Source organism: Candoia aspera, chromosome 2 (genome assembly GCF_035149785.1).
Source record: "Candoia aspera isolate rCanAsp1 chromosome 2, rCanAsp1.hap2, whole genome shotgun sequence".
In the NCBI taxonomy this organism is placed as follows: domain Eukaryota; kingdom Metazoa; phylum Chordata; class Lepidosauria; order Squamata; family Boidae; genus Candoia; species Candoia aspera.
This window is the reverse complement of record NC_086154.1, coordinates 228,221,978-228,245,762: the sequence shown is the minus strand read 5'-3', so window position 1 is coordinate 228,245,762 and position 23,785 is coordinate 228,221,978. Positions and strand designations below refer to the sequence as shown.

At 40.7% G+C, this 23,785-nt stretch overlaps 1 protein-coding gene across 1 annotated transcript in view; it reads left to right on the top strand.

Moving 5' to 3' along the window:
• Positions 1 to 691: 691 nt before the first annotated feature.
• Positions 692 to 23,785, top strand: part of RASA1 (RAS p21 protein activator 1) — a 58,197-nt gene continuing 35,103 nt past the window's right edge. The window contains exons 1-4 of the mRNA XM_063295447.1: positions 692 to 1,143; positions 19,180 to 19,332; positions 22,003 to 22,138; positions 23,709 to 23,779. Coding sequence (XP_063151517.1) covers positions 722 to 1,143; positions 19,180 to 19,332; positions 22,003 to 22,138; positions 23,709 to 23,779 — 782 coding nt within the window. The 5' untranslated portion in view covers positions 692 to 721. The remainder of the gene's footprint in view (positions 1,144 to 19,179; positions 19,333 to 22,002; positions 22,139 to 23,708; positions 23,780 to 23,785) is intronic.

Sequence of the window (23,785 nt, the reverse complement as noted above, 5' to 3'; positions counted from 1 at the left end):
GACCGTTTCACGTTTCTTAGGAAGCCTTTATACCCCACGAACTCTTAATCTACGTCTCCGCAATTCGATTAGGCTGGCAGACTGCGCTCTTTCCTCTACACTACTAGCCTCCTTCAAGTTCTGACACTCGGAAACGAGACGCTATCTTAGTTACTCATCGCGTCCTCCATTTCCAAGAGCACCAGGGGCACCTCCTGCCGTCCGCAGCAAGTCCAGCTCGCCCTGAGAACGGCCTTCGCCAGGCACAACCGCTCCTGCAGGAGTTCTCTCTTCGCGCTTTTCCTCGTGGCAAACAGTGGTGACCGATAGCAAGCGCATGCGCCTTGGAAAAAGCCGGGGGGGGGAGGAAAGGAGCGGCAACTGAAAAGAGGAGACGCTCTGCCGCTTCAAGAGCAGCCCACCCGAGTCCAACAAGGGAGGCTGGCTGAGGGAGCGCGTGAGAAGCTGAACAAACGCCGCCGCAGCCCACTTAGGTGCCAGAGGCAGAGAATGTCACGCCCCCCTCACCCCCGGGAACTGACTCGAGTCCTTCGCTAGCCGGGCGGCTCTCCCATTGTTCCCATTCCGCGCCTTAGGCAGCACAGCTCCGCCAGTTCTTCCCTTCCCCGCTGAGGCGAAGGCGGGGGACACCCCTCTCTTCCCCTGCGGCTCTTGGCCGCCTCCTCCCGGCCGCGGGCTGCCCCGGCAGAGGCGGGGAAGGGGTGGGAGGAGCCGGAGCAGCATGATGGCGGCGGCCGAGGCTGGTGGCGAAGAGGGGAGCTCGGGAGCGGCCGGAGAGCCGGTGGGACACTGCCCACCAGCCGCCAACGCTGTCCCCCGCAGTGGGTGCAGCAAGAGCGCGGCTGCGGTTCTTCTGGGGGGCTCCGGCCTGAACGTCTTTCCCGCCTCGAGCTCGCTCGCAGTGGGCTCCAGGCCTGCCCCTGCGGAGATGTCCAAGGGGCCGCCGCCGGCGGCATTGCCGCTTCCTGAGAGTGGCGGCGGCGCCGTCAATACTGCTGGGGGCTTCCCTCCGCTGCCGCCGCCTCCGCAGCCGCCGCTTCCGGCAGGGGGACTCAGCACCGTGGATGAAGGCGACTCTCTCGACGGGCCCGAGTACGAAGAAGAGGAGGTGGCCATCCCACTGAACGCGCCCCCCACTAACCAGTGAGTATTGCCCCCCCCCCCGTCCGTCCAGTCTAATGATTGAGATGGGGAACCTTCCTAAACGTCTCGGTTTCCAGCACCGCACCCAGTGGAAGTGTGTTGTGTATGTCAAACTCTGGGCAACTCCTGAAAGTTTCTTTGCGCCGCCTCTTTCTCTTCCCGCATCCCGTTGGAAGCTGCCTCGCTTAGTCAACTGCCTGCTTGCCTGGAAAAACTGAAAACCTGAGACTAAGTCTTTTCCCCGCCCCTCCACTTGAACATAAAAAGAAGCACCAAGGCGCACATTTGACAGTTTTCCTTCGCTTCTGTCTAAAGCTTTCCTAGAAGGGCATTTTCGGAAAGCTTAACCATATCTTTAGCAGTAATTAACATTTTCCCGTAAGGAATCCAAGCTTGAAACCCAAGATGCTGTATGAAGCTTGCTTCTCTTTTTAACTATATTTCTATAACTAGACAGGTTTGTTTCTGTCTGCTCTCCCCCTATATTTTTCTGTAGGACCCTTTTCTTTAGAACTTAAGTAGCTGTCTCAGATTGTTAGTTCTTATAGATTAGTATTACTTGATTCTCCTGGTATTCCTTTTCTTTCTTTTCCCAGTCCTATGTTGAAATGTCAAGAGAATTTTCTGCATAAAAAGGTTGCTATCTTACCATGAACTAATGCATACTGTACTTTGTATGCAAAGCTTGTCATATAAGATGTAAAATAACAAAAATTGTAGTAACATTTCTCTGAAATAACTAATATAAACAAACCTTGTCATCCTTTGCATCTTGTCACCTGTCTCTGACATTAAAAATGACTGTGTCTATTGAGTCTGGGCAAAAAATTTTTAAATATAGATATTTTCTGATGAATAAAAGAAGTGATGTTATGTATTCTGATAATGGATTAACTTTGAAAAGGGGCATAGGTAGTGATTCTGACACAGAGCAGGTTCATGTGAGGACTGAGAAGCTTTAGGTATTTACAGCTGCAAAGCTTTAAACCAGCTCTCTGCAATGTACTTAAAAGCAGAGTGGGAACTGCTTTAGCTTTTCAAAGAAGGCAAAATATGTTTCACATCATACACTGCAACTAGTGCAAAATCCAGTGACTTCTTATTTCCAAAGAGACTTCAGAGGCCCTTTTATGGAGAGACATTGCACAAAACTAGATAAAAATTGTTCATCTATTAACAGTTGAGTTTATTGAGGTGGCGTATAGTTGTCATTTGCTAAAATGAAATTTGAACCCTGAAGACTAGTTGGGTTTCTAAGTATAAGGTCAAAACTATTATGAAATTAAAGCGTAGTATTGTAGTTGTTGAGATTTGTCTTATGCTGAAATGGTATTAAATGCCATCAAAGGCTTCAAAATAATTAGTAAAAGCTAGCTAGCTTGCTTGCTTGCTTGCGTAGGATAAGCAAAGCAGATCTCATAACAAACCCAGACTAGATGCAAAATTGAAATGATTTAGTGCTTTTCTGGAGCATTTGGATATATCCAGCCCCCTACTGTATTCCTTCCCTGAAAAGGGCCTGTTGGTGACAAATTAGTATAACTGTTTGAGGTCACGTGTTGTGTTTTTCCAGTAGTAGCCTTATAATCACTTTTTAAAAAAGATTATTCACGAGAAGACTTCTCTTTGAAAACTCTGTTTCATCCAGAGTATTTCAGTATGTTAATTTAAGTTACATTTATTTTATACAAATGATATGAATTGACAAAAATGAGATAATTTCTGTCATTCGCATAATGTCATTGCTAATTGCTGTGAATTTAGATTAAATGGACATTTGGGAGTAATGCCTGTATCTTTTATTGATTTTAATGTAATTATTTGATTGCTGAGAGTCAGGCAGCATACAAAAGTCATTGAGTTGGGTGGCGTGCAAGTTTAATGAAATTATTTTTATTAATGGATAACCCCTCTGCCCAATTAGTCCATTAAATCAAGGGTTAACTGTATGCTCTTTTGGATTTTAAATATCATGTGCTCAGTTGCCTTGCTAACAGGATGAGTAAATATAATTGTAACGAGCAAAGTCTTAAGGCTGTGTTCCCAGCGGTAGTATTTCTGGAACTGTAAGTTATAGCAGCTTCATAAAGATGTGCAGTATTTGGATCTGAAACAGACACCTTAGCTGTACAGGCTGCTCCTTAAAGGAACCATTCAGTTTCCTGGACTGTTAATTGTGCAGGGACAGGAAAATACCTTTTAGAGTTAAGGAGGTGGCAGTAGGATATAACTACTTCATTTCCACCTCCTTGACCGAGATGCCTGTTTTTCTGAATTGAGGAAAGATGTGGCCCCTTTAACTGCCGATAGGTACAGCAAGTGCCCATACCAGATGGAGGTACTACACACCGGCCAAGCTTTACCTCTTTGCAGCCATTGTGGGAGGTCTGCTCACAAAGTCTTTCTGCACTGGTTGCTGATAAGTCTGGTACTGTGATATGAAATGAAAAGGGGTAATTTGGGGGATGATTGGGAAATCCAAAACTCATGTCTTCCCTAGACAAATCCCTGATACATAAGGTAAATATTCTAGCCCTGGAAATTGCATAATAATAAAGTGGAAAGCTGTGCCCTTTCCCTGCCACCACCCAGTTGGCATCAGTTGGAATTTAGATTTGGTGGATCCTTCACGGCAGATTCTTTTTCCTCTGCTTCCATGGGAGAGCTCTGTCTGGCTGCTATACTGCATACAGTGCTAACGCAGTGGAGCTTGGCTTTCAAGTCAACTTATAGAATCACTAGGAAATTATTAAACTGTTTGCAGAGAGCTTCATAAATGATTCTAGTTATTGTATAATCTGAAAAATACATTTGAAGTAGCATTTTGAAAAGAGCTGTTGTATATACCAAGTCCATTGACACACTGTTCTAAATAAGCTTTTTATTGCTTTATTATATATAAAAGGGTAAAATATAAATATCCTATGTAAAGGGTAGGAAATTAATACAATATTGAAATTAAATATCAAAACAATAAATTCTGTCCACCACCTTTTTAAACTGAATCAGTTCTAACAAAATTATTGAAACATCTATGGAGTTGAATACAAGTTCTTTCTTTGCAGGGCAAGATTTTCCTTTTGGTAAGCAGAGTTGTAGATGGGGTTTATTTGGGTTTTGATTTTTTAAAAAGGAAAAATTAAACACTTTTGTTAACATATTAATAATTATTTATACACACACCAACATACAGAGAAAGATTCCCACTTCCAAAATTTAATTGATTTTGTCTTAATAGTGTAAAATTTTGAAGTGATATTTTGTATACTTTTCTTTTGCAGATGTGATTCAGGATGAGTTGTACAGACATTTAGGAAACAGATATTTATGTTTAGAGTTGATACTACAACAGAGTATCTGGGAATTTTGGATGTAATAATATATTAATAAAACTCCTAAGAAAATTGTTTTTGCTATTTGGTAGAACTAGATATTATATATATATATTTCCAAGCTGTAGAATAGTGTTTGTAAAGAAATGTGAAAGTAACTTTCTAAGCCCTATGCTTAGTAAAGAAATAATAAAGTAAAGAAGTAAAATAAGTAAAGAAATGTGAAAGTTAACTTTCTAAGCCCTATGCATAAAAAATGTTTAAGTGATTATAATACTTCAATGCAGTTATAAATACAATTACAGAGGATGATTTAAAACTAAAAGCTGTTTTCCAGTATGTGCATTTGAGATTTCAGGATGCAAGCAAATTGATAATGCATTAAGGAATTGTGATTTCTTTCCCCATTGAATATTTATATTTTTGTATCCTGCAGCAGTATATGGAACTGTGGGTTGCAGTCCCATATGCATTTGAGTGGGAATAAGCACTTTCAAACTCATTGGAATATTCATTTATTTGCTTTATCTGTATGCTATCCATTCTTGAAGGCTCTGGGTAGCTAACGATCAGAACCACCACCAAGTCAACTCTCTCCCAAAATAATAAATAAACCTACTAATAAAATAACCAAATGCAGTTATCAAAATTATACAAAAAAGAAAATATACAAAAACATGTCTCCACTAAATTCAGATCTTCAATCATAGCACTTCCTCCTCCTTAGCTCGATGGAATAACCAAGTCTTAACTATTGTCCACAGATGGTAAGGAGAAGACTGGATCTCCATAAGGAGAGGATTCCAGAGAATGGAAACAGTGACCAAAATGCCTGCTTCTGAGGCACTGTGAGATGGCATTCTTGTATAATTGGGACCTGGAAGAAGTTGACAGTATATTACTTGATCAGATGGGCAGATAGATATGGCGGAAAGCAGTTTCCCAGATAACTGGAGGCATGGAGGGCCTTAAAGGTGACAAGCAGCACCTTGAATTACACCCAGAAGCCAATCAACAACCAATGTAGCTCCTGAAACAGTAAGGTCATGTGACTATATTGGGGTACATCTATCACTGTGCAGGCTGTTGCATTTTGTATTAACTGTACCTTCAAAATTCTTTCTAAGGATAGCCCCATGTAGAACATATTACAGTAATCTAAGCAGGAAGTGACTCAGGCACAAGTGATTGAGCAGGGTTTCCCAGTCCAGAAATGGCCAGAATTGGCACATAAGACATAGCTGTACAAAAGCCCTCCTGGCAGCAGCTGCCACCTTGTAATTGATCAGGAGTTGTAGTCCAAGGGGACCCTCAGTTTGCAAACTACCTCTGAATGGGGAATAGAATTCCTTTCAGAGTCAGAGATGATATTCTCATGGAATTGGTTGATCCACAAAAAACAAATTCAGTCCATCTTGGAGGTATTCATTCAGGTTCTCATCTAGGCCCTGACAGCCTCCAGGCACTGGGTCAACACTTATGCTACATCACCTGTTTGATCCAGAGCCAAGATGTATAACTGCTTACCATATTGCTTGCCAACAGGTGACTCCCCCATGGTTTAATGTAGATGTTAAGAAGAAGTGGAGAGAAAAGAGAACTTAACAAAGTAGAGGTCTCTTTTTCCCACCCCACCCCCCACGATTGCAACCACCACCTCAGGAAGGAAGAGAACCACTGTAGAACAGTACGCCTCTAATCCCAGAGGCAGTCCAGAAGGATAGAAGGCTTGCGGTGTCTGGATCCCAGTCTGTTGAAAGGTGAAAGTTTATCCAGAACTGCAACCAGTACCGTTTTCATGCTGTACCCTGGCCTGAAACCTGATTACCAAGATGTAACAGAGTTACACCAATTTTATGGTTGCTGCACTGGCTATCACTAGACCTTGGCCCAATACAGAGTGCTGGCAGTTCCCTGTAAAGCCCTATATCCCATGGCACTGGGTTAGATTGGGGCTACCTCACTAACATGACTGTGCGTTTCTAGTCTGGTCATCAACAGAGCGTTTGCTGAAGGTCCCACCCCTGTATGAAGTAAGAGGTCTGTGGACCAGAAGGAAAACCTTTTCCATAGCAGCCCCTACATTGCAAAATGTGTCCTGGTGGTATGCACAGTGAAAGGGACGTGGTGGCGCTGTGGATTAAACCGCTGAGCTGCTGAGCTTGCCAATCGAAAGGTCGGCAGTTGGAATCCGCATGACGGGGTGAGCTCCCGTTGCTAGTCCCAGCTCCTGCCAACCTAGCAGTTCGAAAACATGCAAATGTGAGTAGATTAATAGGTATCACTTCGGTGGGAAGGTAACGGCATTCCATTCAGTCATGCCGGCCACATGACCACGGAAGTGTCTATGGACAAACGCCGGCTCTTCGGCTTTGAAACGGAGATGAGCACCGCCCCCTAGAGTCAGACACGACTGGACTTAATGTCAAGAGAAACCTATATCTTTACCTAGTATGCACAGTGCCTTCTGACATTCTTTTTCAGCAGGCCTTTAGCCAAGAATCAATATTTTCAGCAGCCTGTCTAGTTTTCTGTATGCTTATGTATTTCCTTTTAATAATTTCTTAATTGTTTTGTATACTGCCCAGGGTCTAAAAATTGGTATAGTATATAAATATTATAAAATAAATGAATTATATAAATTTTATTTTGGCAAATTTATATTCTGTTTTTCCTTCAGAAGCTCAAGACAGACAGACACTTTATTTTGGTCATTGACCAATAAAAATTCATTCAGTAAAACAAACAAAACAAAGTTAACCCCTGACATCAATGACTACTGGCATCCATTTGTAGGTGAAGCTTACACATAGTGTTGCAAAATTTTGCTACTTTTAGAGAGATAGACTTATCCTGGTTATTCAATAAATAATGCAAATAAAAATTATCAGAGTGCCCCAGAATTATAAAATAAAAAAGGGGTAATCAGCTGGTATGGAATGTCCCTGTAGAACTGGCAGTTCAAAAGAATATGGGCTATGGTTTCTATGGCATCTGTGTCACAGGGGCAGTGCTGAGTTTCATAAAGGGTTTTCCTGTGTTTCCCTTCTAAAACAGCTGTGGAGAGAGCATTAAATTGAGCTAAAGATAAAGCTCTCCTGAATTTGGGAACTAATGTGATACAAATTTGAAGCTGGTATAGGAGCTAAAATTTGGTTATTTACAAATACGTTGTGAGAGAAAGGAGAAATTTCTGTTTGGCCTTCTATGTCTAAGATCCTTTGCCTTAGTATTGATCTAGCCCTAAAGTTAGCATGGCATCACTAGAAAAGCTAAGACAGTGAACATAGATCTACATAATAGCCACCCTGTGAGATAGGTTGAAATGAAGTCATTACCAGGCCAAAAGTGCATGATGCATGAAAGAAATTCTATTTTTTCCAAATCAGTTTACCTTAATGTTGGAGGATCTACAGGTAGTCCTTGAGTTATGACCTCTTGTTCAGCGACTGTTCAAAATTATGATGTCACTGAACAAGGAGGCTTAGGACTGGTCCACAAAGTTGCAGCCAGTGCAGCGTCCGCGCAGTCATGTTATCACAATCCAGGCACTCAGGTGCCTGGCTCGTGATTATGATGTTGCAGTGAGCTGTAGTCACAGGATCGCCATTTGCGACCTTCCCTGCCAGCTTCCCACAAGCAAAGTCAACGGGGAAGCTGGCAGGGAAGGTTGTAAGTCACTCCCGTAAGTCACTCCCAGCACTTTTTCTCCTCAGGAGCCCCATTATAGAGTATGAGATCCCAGGGAACTTGTACTCTGCAGCACCCCTCGCTGGCCCACACTTGGACCCGCTGGTCTGCCCGTGTTCCCTAGTGCCTGCCTGCAGCCCTTGCCAGCCTGCCCACAGCCCTCACCAGCTCATCCACGTTCCCTAGCACCTGCCCGTGGCACTCCCCAGCCCCCACATTTTGTAGCACCTGTCCACAGCACCCACCCACCTCCCTGCGGCACCCCCACACACCCCTCTGTCCTTGCCTGGGACTCCTGGATCTTCCTGCTTAACAACCCGCATAGTCCTGGGGTTACGACAGCAGCTGGAATTGCTGTCGCTAAGCAGTGAGGTCACATACCATTTCATATTTACGACTGCATTGCTTACAACAGAAATTCTGGTCCCAATTGCCATTGTAACTTGGGGACTACTTGTACTTAACTTATACTTTACCGTATATAGCTTTGGATGAAACTTAATATTTAGTTCGGGAGCTGCAGAAGTAAAAAATTCCTAGGAGACAGATTGGTAGTAAATCTTTGCATTTGGCAACCATGTATTGTATAACAACACAAATAATTTTAAATACACAGATCTTTTAATGAATTTTGTATATAGCTATCCAGCTGTTCCAGAGATCTAATATGAGAACCCATGATTTGATCATTAGGTGCAAGCCTTGGGCTTAAGTGCAGAATCTGTTTTAGGCTTATGGCAGACTACAGTTTTCTTAATTCACATGGAATATTAAGTTAAAGTTGCTGCAAATCTTAACTATTCCAATTTCTTTATATATTTAGGGCAAAGAAAAAATACTTCTTTTCAACCTCATCCCCATAGTGAGGGCCTAACAGCTGGCTAAGAGAAGAAAGAATAATTTTTGCAGGGTAATTTTCCACTCCCAATTACAAAAGACAAGATGGTGCAACACAATATACATTTTTTTTTTCTTTTTACTTACACAGTAAAAAGAAAAAAGAAAAATCAATAAACTTAATTATTGAACAAAGAGACTGGGCTCCATTAACTAAAGCAAAAAAAAAAACTTTTTTTAAAATGAAAGATTGGAATATTTTATAAATTGATGGGTAGAAGAGAAGAGATAGAAAAGGAAAGGAATAGAAAGTTGCATAAATGAGCTTTAAGTGGAAATGAATCAAGGGATAGGAATTAAGATGACAAATTGGAATAACAATCACTAGATAGGTCATTTGGAGCAAAAAGCATTACCCACTCAGAAGAGGATCTCACTAAGAGCATGGTGTGATTACAGTGATAGATTTTATAAATAGTACAGTGCACATCATCTTTGTGTGTCTGCCTACCGTAGCCATAATGGTTTTGGCATCTGCCTAAAAGGTTGTGGTAAGGGAGACTGATTGCAACGGTTGCCTGACTCAGAGACTTGTTAATTGATACTCTCCTGCTTCTCCTCCTCACCAAGGTGTGACATGAGCAAGTACCAAATGGCATTCTTCCTTTTAAAAAATTACTCTTTTTGCCATAGAGCACACTGACTCCTTTTTGTTGTGGCCAGTGTTCCCTGCTAGTGTATAAGAGGCAGAATTCTGAGGAAAATTTTGAATTAGAAACAGGACAAGTTAATGACATTCCTCTTAATTCTTGAGTTTTACTAAACTCTGAATTGCTCTATTGTATTCAGGGCTTTTTGCCGAACTGGATTGCAGCTCTAATAATTTGTTTTATAGTTGTACTATGAGAAAACATGCAAGCGTTACAAGCCTGCAGGATTTCTCTCCTTGCAATCACACCAGGAATTGTAACTCGATGGGGAATTTTAAAAAACACATGTTTTTTATAGATGATCCTATAGACCTTTTTCAAGCAGTGGTTTTGCCGAGCAGTGTGAGAAAGCAGCACAACATTTGGGTGAGTGATATATGCTAGTAACATGTAAAACTTGTCATGATTTTCTACAACTGAAATAATTATACTTCCTCAAATAAGACACAGCTGTAGAAAACTCTAATAAGTGCCTGTGATGAATGGACCCCAGCTATGTATATATATATGTATGTACGTATGTATTATACAAAGACACACACAAAAGTTGTGCTAGATATTTAAATCTTTTTTTCTAAACACTGAATAAAAGTGTGTATTTCCTTCCCAAATTATCTGATGTATGTTAGACTTTTGGTTTGTAGTTTTAACTATTGCAAATGGCATCCCGGGATTAGTGGGCTTGATGGAATACCTAGCGTGTATCATATGGTTTGGTACAATATTGGTTTGGTGCTTGATGCGATACAGTTAAAATTGGCTTTTAAAACTCTGGGAAACTTAAATAAAATACCACATACCAAATTTTATTTATTTACTTACTTACTTACTTACTTACTTACTTACTATCCTGCCTTTATTATTTTTTATAAATAACTCAAGGCGGCGAACATACCTAATACTCCTTCATCCTCCTGTTTTCCCCAACACAACAACCCTGTGAGGTGAGTTGGGCTGAGAGAGAGTAACTGGTCCAAGGTCACCCAGCTGGCTTTCATGCCTAAGGTGGGACCAGAACTCACAGTCTCCTGGTTTCTAGCCTGTTGCCTTAACCACTAGACCAAACTGGTTTGAATACAGTATTTTATATATGAAGTTAGGTATGATAATGGATATTAATGTTGTAGTAGGAGCCCTGTGTTAGTCTATGGTAGCCTAAAAGCAAGAGGAGTCTGGTAGCATCTTTTCAGACTAACACATTTTATTAAAAGGCACGGAGTGGCAAAACTGATGTAGAATTTAAATTGGGATGAGATGGGGAAGAGGCATGGGTGAAGACAGTGTGGTTATGTGTAAAAGTTAAGAACAACTTTGAAAAAAAATCAACAAAAATATTTTCATTAACATACTATATGTGAACATTTTAGACCTGTCAAATATATATGCTTATGTGGAATTTTATTCTGATTATCTATTAGAGACAGAATTCATTGCATTCTTGCAAAGAAGGAAATTTGTGTTCTGTAGCATTCACGGCTTAGGACCGGATTACTTATGAGACTGTCTCTTCCCAATTGTTTCTACCTGTCCTATCTGATCTGGCAGGAAGGGTATGCTCCAGATACCATAAGCTAGGGAGGGTCGGCTGGCGGAGATCAGGAGAGCCTTTTCTGCCATGGCACCTGCTGTTTGGGACATCATTCCCCCTGAGATTAGATTGGCCCTGTCCCTGTTGGCTTTTTGTAAGGCCTTGAAAACTTGGCTTTCTATTCAGGTCTGGGACCCTGGGCGTGGATTAGAGCCCGTGTCCTGGTTGTATGGATTATAGGTTAGATCGTGCCCGACTGTTATGTGTATTTATTTTTGTTTTCTATTATGTATTTTGTGTTTTTATTTCATTTATTGTAAGCCACCTAGAGTCACATAAAAGTGAGATGGGCAGCTATATAAATCGAGGAAATAAATAAATAAATAAATAAATAAATTGATTCATTCATTCATTCATTCATTCATTCATTCATTCTTGTGTGGGCATAAGTACCAGTGAAGCTTTAAATCCCATTTTAAAATAAAATGCATTTAAATAAGAATATAAAAAGGGAAAACAATTACACAGTTCTTATTTTCAGATTTTTGTTATCAGTATCAGATTAGGAATGAAGTTGTCATTCATTCACTTGCATCAATCTGTAAGAAAAATACAATACCATTTTGAAGTTTAGCATGTCAGCATATATCTCATTATTTACAGAATAAATATTTGCTGGAACAGTTTACTACCATGTTTGCAAACTGTGACTTGCTTTTGTGATCTGACCTACCTTTCTAGTAAATGTTAGGAAAAAATATGCTAATAGAGAGCCAGGTGGGTTTAATGATTAAGGTGCTGGCCTAGAAACCAGGAGGCTTCAGTTCTAGCCCTCTCTTAGGAATGAAAGCTGGCTGGGTGACTTTGGGCCAGTCACTCTCTCAGTCCAGCCCACCTCACAGGGTTGTTGTTGGGAAAATGGGAGATAGGAATTTTTACCAAACATATTGATATGTTTGCCACTTCGAGTTATATATAAAAAACAGATAAAATATAATAATAATAATAATAATAATAATAATAATAATAATAATAATAATAATAAGTTTACAGGTAGTTCTCACTTAACGACTATTTGTTCAGCGACTGTTCGAAATTACGACGGTGCTGAAAAAATGGACTTAGGATCTGTGCCCAAAATTACGACCATTACAGCGCTCCTGCAGTCACATGATCAAAATCTGGCCACTTGGCAGCCTGCCGACACTTATGACTGCAGGGGTGCTTCAACAACCCCCACTTGCCTGTCTCCCCTCCCCAAATCTCTGACCTTTTGGAAGCCCTGCACCCTGCCTTGTGGGATGGCAAGCAGTCCCAGAACTGTGTGGCTCTGGGGCTGCAAGAAGCTCCTGAACTGCAGCACAGCACGAAACTGCAACCGCCCTAGCCCACTGAGCTAACCTCCGTTCTGGGTCTGCTTGCCACCCTGCATGGCAGGGTGCTGGGTGGCCAAAAGGGCAGAGATGTGGGGGAGATAGGTAGGCAGGGGGAGTTGAAGGCAGTTTCTTACCTGTCATGTTCCCCGTTGCAAGGCATAAGTGCATCACAACGGGGAACATGCCCATCAGGAAAGAGGAAGGGATACCATTATCCTTTAAACACACACATCATCCCTTAAGCACCCAAACTCCTAAAACAATCACCAGGACAATAGAATCGCACCTCGGACAGGACATGGAAACCATTAACAGATCAGGGGAACTCCCACACATTACCCCGGGGGACGCAACTGCACCGGACGAAGGCAAAGACACAAAGGAAACCATCGGAGATCACCCGAATCGCCCATCGTCAGACCCATACCAATTCAAATCACCCATCCGGACCCAGCTTGGGGAACAATGGGGAGTGGAGGAGGACAAGGTCCGCCACCAGGGTATAAACGGGGTACCCTGCTACCACACCCGCATTCCCGTCTTTTTCTCCGTATGCATTCTGCTTCAATAAACCCGGAAATCCTTAGACCCTCTAAGTGAGTCTGTGTCTTATTCGAAGTAAGGCTACCCTGACATTACCTAACTGAGGTTCAGGACTGGGAGGAACCAAGCCCGGAATGGCTTGGATTGGGGTGGGTGCTCAGCTAACAACTGGTAGAATTCACTTAACAACGGCAAGGGGTATTGCCAGGATTGCTGTTGCTAAGCGATGCAGTCACATGACATCTCACTTTATGACTGCATCGCTTAGCGATGGAAATTCTGGTCCCAATTACTGTTGTTAAGTGAGGACTACCTGTATTATATAAGTATGTTATATGATTATAATATTAGCAGCCCAAATCAAATCACTGCAGGATGAAGTCCTCCTTGTTAACTGTAATGGACTGTAATCTACCAAGCTGGGCTAGTGCATATCAGTAGATGGACATTTTTGACTTCCCATTCTAGGGCTGAGAGAGTGACCAACCCAAAGTCACCCAGCTGGCTTACATGCCTAAGGGTAGTTTGGGTCAAAAAAGATAGTTTTGTTAATTGTGTATGTATAAAATTTTTAGAAATATGTTTTTTAAAAAATCTTATATAATGTGATCAAGTAGGAATAATTCGTTATCTCTTCTGGCTAACCTCTGGAATTTTGCATTTAATTGGGCATATCTCCCCCTATCACTGTTGCCTTTTGCTTTCCTTCTTTCTTGGGCTACTTCTAGTGTCTCAGCAGACAGCCATTTTGCCTTCTTGGTTTTCTCTTTCTTTGGGAGGTATTTTGTTGCCGCCTCCTGAACAGTGTTGTGGACTTCTGTCCATAGTTCTTCCAGGACCCTATCTACTAAATCCAATCCCTTAAATCTATTCTTCACCTCCACTGCATATTCCTTAGGAATATTAGTGAGCTCATATCTAGCTGATCTGTGGATCTTCCCTAATCTCTTTAGTCTGATCCTAACTTGTGCAAGAAGAAGTTCGTGATCTGAACTACAGTCAGCTCCAGGTCTTGTTTTTACCGACTGTATAGATGTCCGCCACCTTTGGCTGCAAAGGATGTAGTCAATCTGATTTCGGTGTTGTCCATCTGGTGAAGTCCATGTATAAAGCCGTCTCTTAGGTTGCTGGAAGAGGGTGTTTGTTATGCACATTGAGTTGTCTTGGCAAAATTCTATCAGCCTGTGTCCTGCTTCATTTTGTTCTCCCAGGCCATGCTTACCTGTAATTCCAGGTGTCATTTGATTGTCCACCATAGCGTTCCAGTGTCCTGTGATGAAAATAACATCTCTTTTAGGCGTGTTGTCCAGGAGGTGCTGCAGATCCTCATAGAACTGCTCTACTTCAGCTTCTTCAGCATTTGTGGTTGGGGCGTATATTTGGATCACTGGGATGTTAGATGGCTTGCCCTGAATTCGAATTGAGATCATTCTATCTTTTTTTGGATTGTATCCAAGCACTGCTTTAGCCACTTGACTATTAATTACGAAGGCTACTCCATTTCTTCTGTGGTCCTCTTGTCCACAGTAGTAGATCTGGTGGTCATTTGATGTGAAGTGGCCCATTCCAGTCCATTTCAGTTCACTGATGCCCAGAATGTCTATCTTTAATCTTGACATCTCACCAATAACCACATCCAATTTGCCCTGGCTCATAGATCTTACATTCCAGGTTCCAGTGGTGTGTTGATCCTTAGAACATCGGATTCGCCGTTCACCACCAGCACCGTCGGCCTCTAGCCGTCCTTTAGCTCATATTAGAAGTTTTTGCCTAAGTTCTTGCTGTTTTGTTACTCTGATATAGATTCTATTCCGTCAACTATGCAGTATATGAAACTTCATTACGTGGAGAGTTGTATGTTGCTGTATCATCAAAATAAGACACACGGATTTCTTCATACAGGTAGTCCTCAGTTAATGATGGGAATTAGGACCGGAATTTCTGTTGCTAATGATGCAATCAGAAAGTGCAACGTCATGTTATTTTTTTTGCTTAGTGACAGCAACCTGGCACTCCCCATTGCTGTGGTTAAGTGAGGATCATTGGTCATTAAGTGAGTCCCAGATGGCTTGCAGGCAGGCAGGCAGGCAAGGTATGGTGCGAGCATGGCAGGGCCAGGGGTAGCTGTTGCTGTGTGGGGGAGTGTGTATGAATGGCCCATGTGGCATGATTGTGGTGGGGCCAGAAGTGGTTGTTGCCGGGTGGGGGACGCTACGTGAATGGCCCACGTGGTGCGAGTGTGGTGGGCCTGGGGTGGCTGCGCTGGGTAGAGGAGGGTGTGTGAGTGGCCTGTGAGCCGGCAGGGCTGAGAATGGCTGCAAGGTGTGATACGAATGTGGTGGGGGCCAGGGTGGCTGCTTCCAGTTTGGGGAGGGGATGTGAGTGGCCAGCGTGAGTGTGGTGGGGCCGGGGGTGGCTGCTGCTGGGTGGGGGAGGGTACAAGTGACTTACCACCTTCCCTGCCGGCTTACCCATTGACTTTGCTTGTGGGAAGCTGGCAGGGAAAGTTGCAAATGGCAATCAGGTGACCATGGGACCCTGCAACTGTTGTAAGTGCAAGGCAGCTGCCAAGCGCCCAGATAGCGATTGCATGACTGCGGAGGTGCTGTGACAGCCTGAACTTCGAGGACTAAAGTCTCCTTTTTTATCCCTGTTGTAACTATGAACGATTGCTGAACAAATGGTTGGTAAGCAAGGACTACCTGTATTAGATTTATAGGTCACCTTTATTTTGTACATGGCAGTTTCCTTGATGCATTGTAGGATGATTTCTGCTCCTACAAATACATAGTTTTGATTGTATCATATGTTAATATGTCACAGAAAAAAAAGCTTTTCAGTAATGCTTTTGTTAATATGTACAAAATCAGTTGAATTCCTGGGTGCATAATGTAGCCAGGTTTACTTGCACGTAATAAAAATTTAGGTTTGAAAGTTCAGTTTCGATTTATTTATTTATAATTTTAAAAAACCTGCCTCATTTTTTAAAACAGGGCACACAGACCAACAGCAGTGAATCAATGCAGTAATAAATACATGTGATAAATGTAATATCAAAATTAAATATGTTAATAATTTCATATGAACACATCTGTGCTGATGGTTTCACCATTGGCATCCCAAAGACGTTACAGAACAGCCATGTTTTTACTAGTTTTTGTAACACCATAAAGAATGAGAGTCACCTTTGTGGGGGTGGGGACAAGCTGTTCCATAGGAGGGTTCCTCCAATAGACAATCCCCATTTTTGGCTTCCTTTTGCCATACTTTTGGTAGGTGGGGATTTTTAGTAGGTACTCTTTGTTCACTTAGATTGGGCAGGCAGAATGGGTTTGGGATGAGCAGTCTCACAGATACCAGGTCTGAGCTGCATTGGGCTTCATCGATAATAACCAGACAATGAATTTGACTGAGAAACAATCAGCTCTCCAATATAAGTCCTGTAGCAAAGGTATATGTGACAGTAATGAGACTGTCCCATACTCGTATGAACCATTGCAAGTTTCTGGCAGTGCTCAAGGGCAGCCTCATTTAAAGTGAATTACAATAATCTTTACAGGACATGGCAAGGGTGTGAATAACCATCTTTTAAATGTGGTCACAATTGGCACACCACCAGATGGTGAGTAAAAGCCCTTCTGGCCATGGTTTCCACTTGGTTTCCATCAGGAGCCATGGATCCAGGAGACCCCCAAATTGTGATCCTCCTGTCCATGATGGAACTACAACCCATCAAGAGCCAAAGATAATATAGTTCCAGAATCAATCTTGCTTGAGTTGAGTCTGAGCCAGTTTCCTCTTATCCATACTCTAATAATCTCCAGATACAGAGTCAGCACATTTACTGTATCCTGCTTTTAGGTGGTGGAGATAGACAACTGGGTATTATCTGCATGCTAATAACCAGGACAGCTGGTTATAAAGTCAGTCCCTGCTCAATTGCCTGTGGTCTACATAGCAGACCACCTGGCCTCTGAAGATGCCAGCCACAGTTGCTGGTGAAACATCAGGAAATCTGTTGTCTAGACCACAGCTGCTAAATCCTGAAGCCCAATACTGTCCAACTCCAAAAACGTTGACATATTGCTCAGAAATATTCCTTGCCCCTTCGTCAATAATAATGGTATAATTCAAATGTTGTCAGGCAGCAGATACCAACAATCTGTTGCTGGAAATCAGGTGTAGATTTCTCCTTGTATCATAATTATTTTGCCAGCCCACAGGTTGATGTTTTAAAAATATTAGATACTTGTTTGTCAAATGCAGGTGAGAGTGGGAGGACTGAAGGAGACTGAAAGAAATAATCCAAATAAGAATAGGCAAGAGAACCTTGGTGAGAGAATGTTTGAAGGCTGCAGCTGAGGGAAGGAAGATATGCTTTTAGATCACCGTGAAGCTTCAAGTTAGTTGTTAAGAGCTTCAGGTAGATGTCTGATGGGAAGAACCTCACAAAATAATGGAAGCGAGAATAAATCATGAGGAAGAGAAGGAGGGCATTTATTTATGGTTGTGAGAAATTGACTGGAGTAATGGTTAGAGAAATCTGATGTGAGGGGAAAAGCATTAAGAACTCAGGGGACTCCCTTACAAATTATATTCTAAGAAGTTTATATACTGTAAATCCATTCATATCCATTGTTCTTTTGTTATCTTGTACATTTATTTCAAGTAGTGATAACAGTTTCCTGTTTATAATCTTGGATACATGGAAATGTCTATAAACAGAATGACTTTTGGTTGTAGTATATAAAGACCTTTTTTTAGCTGATGCAGCATTTAACTGTAAGTTCTATTAATGAACTTTCTAAAACGGTGAATTTCATATTGATTCAACTTTTGAAGTTTTTAAAAAGGGAATAGCCACATTGTTTCATCCTAACAGCAGTCGACATAAAGTTAGGAAACAGGAAAATATCAGGGTTACATCAGGGACTGCCTTAGCCAGAATGGTTTTGCCTGCCCTGTAAGACCAGTAAAGGGGGATTTACTTAAAGTTCCCATAAGTAAGAAAGGTGAAAGAAGTGTTGGGTACACAAGCCTTCTTTGTGGTAATTCTGAGACTGTGGAACACCATGGCCCCAGAGATACATCAGGGTTTTTTTGTTCGTGGCATCCTGGAAGGCTCTGAAGACTCATCTATCTATCTATCTATCTATCTATCTATCTATCTATCTATCTATCTATCTATCTATCTATCTATCTATCTATCTATCTATCTATCTCTATCTCTATCTCTATCTCTATCTCTATCTCTATCTCTATCTCTCTATCTCTCTATCTCTCTATCTCTCTATCTCTCTATCTCTCTATCTATCTATCAAATTTCTGTCACTGCCCAAAGGGGTCATTAATTTGGTAGTGCCTGAATAGCCATTTGTTAGTTATACTATGCTGGTTCAAGGTAGTTGAGCTTTCATTTATGGATTGTTGATTTTATTTTTCTATTGTTAACAGCCAGTTGATGGACTGGTAGAATACAAAAAGTTTGTAAGTAAATTATTTTCCATAGGAGACATTTGGGTCTTCTCCAGAATAGCTATACACTTAGCTGTGATTTGTGCTCTATTATTATTTGCAGCTTTTTGTTTTAGACTTTTTCTATACTACCAGGAAAATCCTGTCTATCAACCAAAGCTAAGTATACAGTACTTTGCCTACAAATCCAATCAAGTTAAAATATAGCAATGATTTGTATGCATACACAAATAGCTATTACATTTTACAGAACTGTAGCTTCTATGCAGCTCTTTGGACAGGATATTGCAGATCTATTCAAAGAGCTGCACAGAAACTACATCTAAAACTATTATGCCTTTAATTGCCAGAAGTAATTAAATAGCAACTCCTTCTCTATATACTTTAAACTTTTAGTCTTTTTTTAAAAGTTAAGAGTCTAAATGCTTGGAACTAGTCTGTGGTATAGCATAGATATAGGAGATTTTATCCAGGATTTTCAGGTCCACATGCTTTGCCAAATGGACTGAAGTTAATATATTACGTCATTATGCTTTTCTTTCCAGATGGTATCATGGAAAGCTTGACAGAACAATTGCAGAAGAACGTCTTCGACAGGCAGGAAAACCTGGAAGTTACCTTATTCGAGAGAGTGATCGAAGGCCTGGATCATTTGTGCTTTCATTTCTGAGCAAAACCAATGTTGTTAATCACTTTAGGTGAGTGAATGATTGTTTTTGAAATTGATAACTGTGCTCCTACAAATATGACAAGTGGGTCTTTTAACTGTAGCAGCTTATGTGTATAAGTTTTAACTGTAGCAGCTTATGTGTATATGTAAAAAAACTGACACTTTGAATCCCAGTAATGACCTGACTCATGCACAAGTAAAATATGCAGAATTCAGATTTATTGAGAATGTGTACAGATCAAGGAAAAAGCCACGATTGAAGATTACCTGCTAAACAACCTACTTGAAAGCAAGCAACCACCCCACTCCTCCCTTTCACTCTTTCTCCCTAATTCCAACGGCCATGCATGCCAAGCACAGATACCTTATGATGGTACGACCTTGACTTTCCCTATTAGCCCAAACAGTATACTTTCACACTCCTTGATGGTTCCCTCCCCACTGGTTCTTCACACATGTTGACTCCTCATGTCAGATGAACATGGTCAAACAATTCATCAATCATTTGATTGTGGATTCTGACAGTATATGTCTGACTATGTTTGAACTTGAACAGGATGGACTTGTTCTTCCTTACCTGAGTTTTCAAAAGATGTTCAGCGATGGCTGCAATAGAGATAGGTGGAAGGCAGAGTAATTGTAATTGTGGGAAGCCAGTAGAATAGTTAGGAGACAATGGAGGGGGGTGGAATACGCAAAGTGGAATGTACTTCACATATTCTTCTTTCACAAGTTACTTTCAAAACTGATTGCTGACAAATTACTTTGGCTGATGGAGAATTCTGTAGTAGGCTCAAGTTATATATTCAGTTAATAAGGAGTACTGGTAGACATTGTGATCAATGTCTCTTTGCAAGTATCGGAATGTGACCTGGAAAATACACCAGCAATTCAAGCAGGCTGCAAATGTTAGTCGCTTTCACATTATGTTTAATAAGGTGTTGGCCACTTCCACTCCATCCCTTATTCTTATTTTAAAACCCCTAATTTTTCATTCATTCCATCATCATTCTTCTGTTGACAAACTGGGTGTAGAAGATAAAGTTGTGGAGTGCATTAAAACCTATTCATTTGTAAAATATTGTGGTAATATGAGCTTGCTTTGGCTAATAGCTGTGCTGTGAACTTTGTAAATATTTGTGAAGTGTACAACAAAACACATAGTAACTAGCATCTATGCTTGATACAATCCCTAGTTTCAAATCAAGGAGGGCTAGTTGTAAGTAATAGAAAGAGTCAGGCAGGGTTGCCTCTTTTGCTTGAAGACTGGCAACTGTTAAGAGTTTGGCCACATGTTCTACAGCTGTCATTTTCTAAAAAGCATCTTTGTTTAATGTAGGACTGTGCTCTGGACACAACTCTCAAAAAGTTCTGTCTTTCCAGGACTTGGAAAAATTATTTATTTATTTATTTATTTAATTTTTATCGTGCCTTTATTATTTTTATAATAAAGGTGGCGAACATACCTAGTACTCCTTCCTCCTCCTGTTTTCCCCACAACAACAACTCTGTGAGGTGAGTTGGGCTGAGAGAGTGTGACTGGCCCAAGGTCACCCAGCCGGCTTTCATGCCTAAGGTAGGACTAGAACAACCAGACTCCTGGTTTCTAGCCCAGCACCTTAACCACTAGACCAAACCTAAATTATCCTGGATTTGCTAAAAGGAAATAAGGTCGAATTTATAAATGAGGTCGACTTTATAAGGTCGACTTTATAAATATTACTTATTAATTGTAATAATAATTTTAATTTAAGCCTTTTATCCTTCTATATCCTTTAAAAAAAAAACTATTAGCACCTTGAGGACTCACTTGAATAGAAAGGCGGGATATAAATCAAATAAATAATTAAAATTCTTATTTGCCATAGGTAACCAATAACCAGGCTGTTTGGAAGCCTGAAACACCCAAATTACCCTGCAACTGCAGATTGTAGATGGAAGATCAAGGATATCTAAGAAACACTGATTTAGTGCAGTTCTTGTATGCCTCATCTATATATTTAAACATCAGATTATTTTAGATAATTCTATTGTTTGAATTGGGTTCTTGGGTTTAAATCTGTAACTCATATCTAATTGTGAGGGACATATAATACTAAAAGTAGTTACAGTCTGAATTTATGACAGTAAACCTCTGCATCTTTTGACATCATTACCTAGAATTGTGAATGCATTTGTAGCTAGTAATAAATTCAAAATTTCAGCATTTTTTAAATGCTGTGATATTTAAATACTAAGCAACCTTTATATTTTCAAAGAATGAAGTACAGGTAGTCCTCATTTACTGATAGTAATTGGGACTGGGAACCCTATTGCTAAGCAATGTGGTCATAAGGCATGACATCATATGACTGCGCTGACCTATGACAGCAATTCCACCAGTCCCTGTTGCCACCGTTAGGCGAATCCTGTGTGATCACAGCGTCCTTCAGTCACGTGATCACCATTTGCAACCTTCTGCCAGCTTCCCCATTGACTTTGTGTGTTGGAAACCAGCAGTGACCTCAGGGATGCTGTGACAGCCATGACTATGAGGACCCGTTGTAAGTCCCTCTCATTCAGCGCCATCATACCTTTGAACAATCACTAAACAAATGTACATTAAGCAAAGACTCCCTGTAGTTTCTTTTTACATGCAGCCTTTTTTTTTAATAGAAAAGGACATTCTATTAATACTGGTTATTATTCTTTCTGATAGGATTATTGCAATGTGTGGCGATTATTACATTGGTGGGCGACGATTTTCTTCACTTTCTGACCTAATTGGATATTACAGCCATGTATCTTGTTTGCTTAAAGGGGAAAAATTATTGTTTCCTGTAGCACCTCCAGAGGTAAGTATTTTTTATATAGGAATGTGCATTTTTTATATATTTGCATTTAACTGGGAATGAGACAGTTTGGTATTGTGGTTAAGGCACCTGACTAGAAATCAGGAGATGGTGAGTTACACTTAGGCACAAAGCCAGCTGGGTGACCTTGGGCAGTCACTCCCTTTCAGCTCTAGGAAGAAGGCACTGCTAAGCCGCTTCTGAAAGTCTTGCCAAGAAAACTACAGGGACCAGTCCAGACAGTTGCCAGGAGTCAACACTGATTCAAAGGCACTAAATAAATAAATAAATAAATAACTGGAAATTGTTGTTTCAGGCTTCACAGCTCTGTTGCTCTGTTTTGGAGGGGAGGGTGGAGATCTAAATGCCATAGCCAACTAAGCCTATATAGTCTCTTTAAGGAGGCTAACTAGATTGACACAGAAGAATTACAAGTTTTGAAGTTCTCCAGAACTCTTCATTAAAGTCAGTCCCAAAATAGAAGTTGTGATAAGACCGAATGCAGAGTTACACTGTTTTCAGGAGAAAAGAGACAGTGTAATCTGATACCAATAACACCTGACACTGATTCTGTAATCAGCCAACTGTCTCTACCTTGAGAGCTAAAAAACCCAACACTATTTTTGGATTTCCTTGCTTCTCTATTCCCTGCTATTATAAACATTGCCTGATGAAATGTTCTGCAGCAGGGTTTCTCAACCATGGTTGTGTGGAACCCTAGGGTTCCGTGAGGGGTCACTAGGGTTTCCCTGAGAGATCACGATTTATTTAAAAAAAAGTGTTTCAAATGCGGGCAACTTCACATTAAAGAGGTAAATTTCATTCTTTATTTTTAGTTTAAGAACACTGTTAATGCATATGTACGTGCCTACACATGAAATGAATATAGTAATTTTGTGACTTCTGGCCTATATTTGAGCCTGAATGTGCAGGGGTTCCCCAAGGCCTGAAAAATATTTCAAGGGTTCCTCCAGGGTCAGAAGGTTGAGAAAGGCTGTTCTGGAGTATCTAAAAGCTTGCATACTCTTTTGAGTCAATTTGGTTGGGTCTAATAAAGATCCAGCCATAGATTTTGAACAACAAAATAATAATAATAATAATAGGACAATAGCTAAATGTAATACAATCTACTTATTTTTATAAAGCACAATAATTTTGCTGTAAGTCTAGTATTTGTGCCAACCTATTTAAATTGTACAAAATAAATTAATACAAACATCTAACAGACGTAATGCCAGTATTTTATATTTGAGTTATAGTAGTCTTAATTAAAAATATGATTATGTCCAAATCCAAAAAAAAATCCATCTCAATTATTTTACTGTTAACTTGAATTATATTTATTTCTGATGCTTTATCTACACCTGGATAAAAAATCTTTAACTTTTGAAACCATATTAGGTTCTGGCCACTTGGAGCTTTATTACTGAAGGAATTGAGAGAAAAGAAAGCTGGCTGTAAAATAGGCAATGGATCTGAATGTGCTGGAGACTTTGTCTTGACTAAGTATTGCTGCATTGTACGCCAGTTTTGAAGTTTTTCTTTAAAACAGAATATTGTTCTTTTTTTACAGCCAGTAGAGGACCGCAGGAGAGTCCGAGCCATTCTGCCATATACTAAAGTGCCAGAAACAGATGAAATAAGGTATAA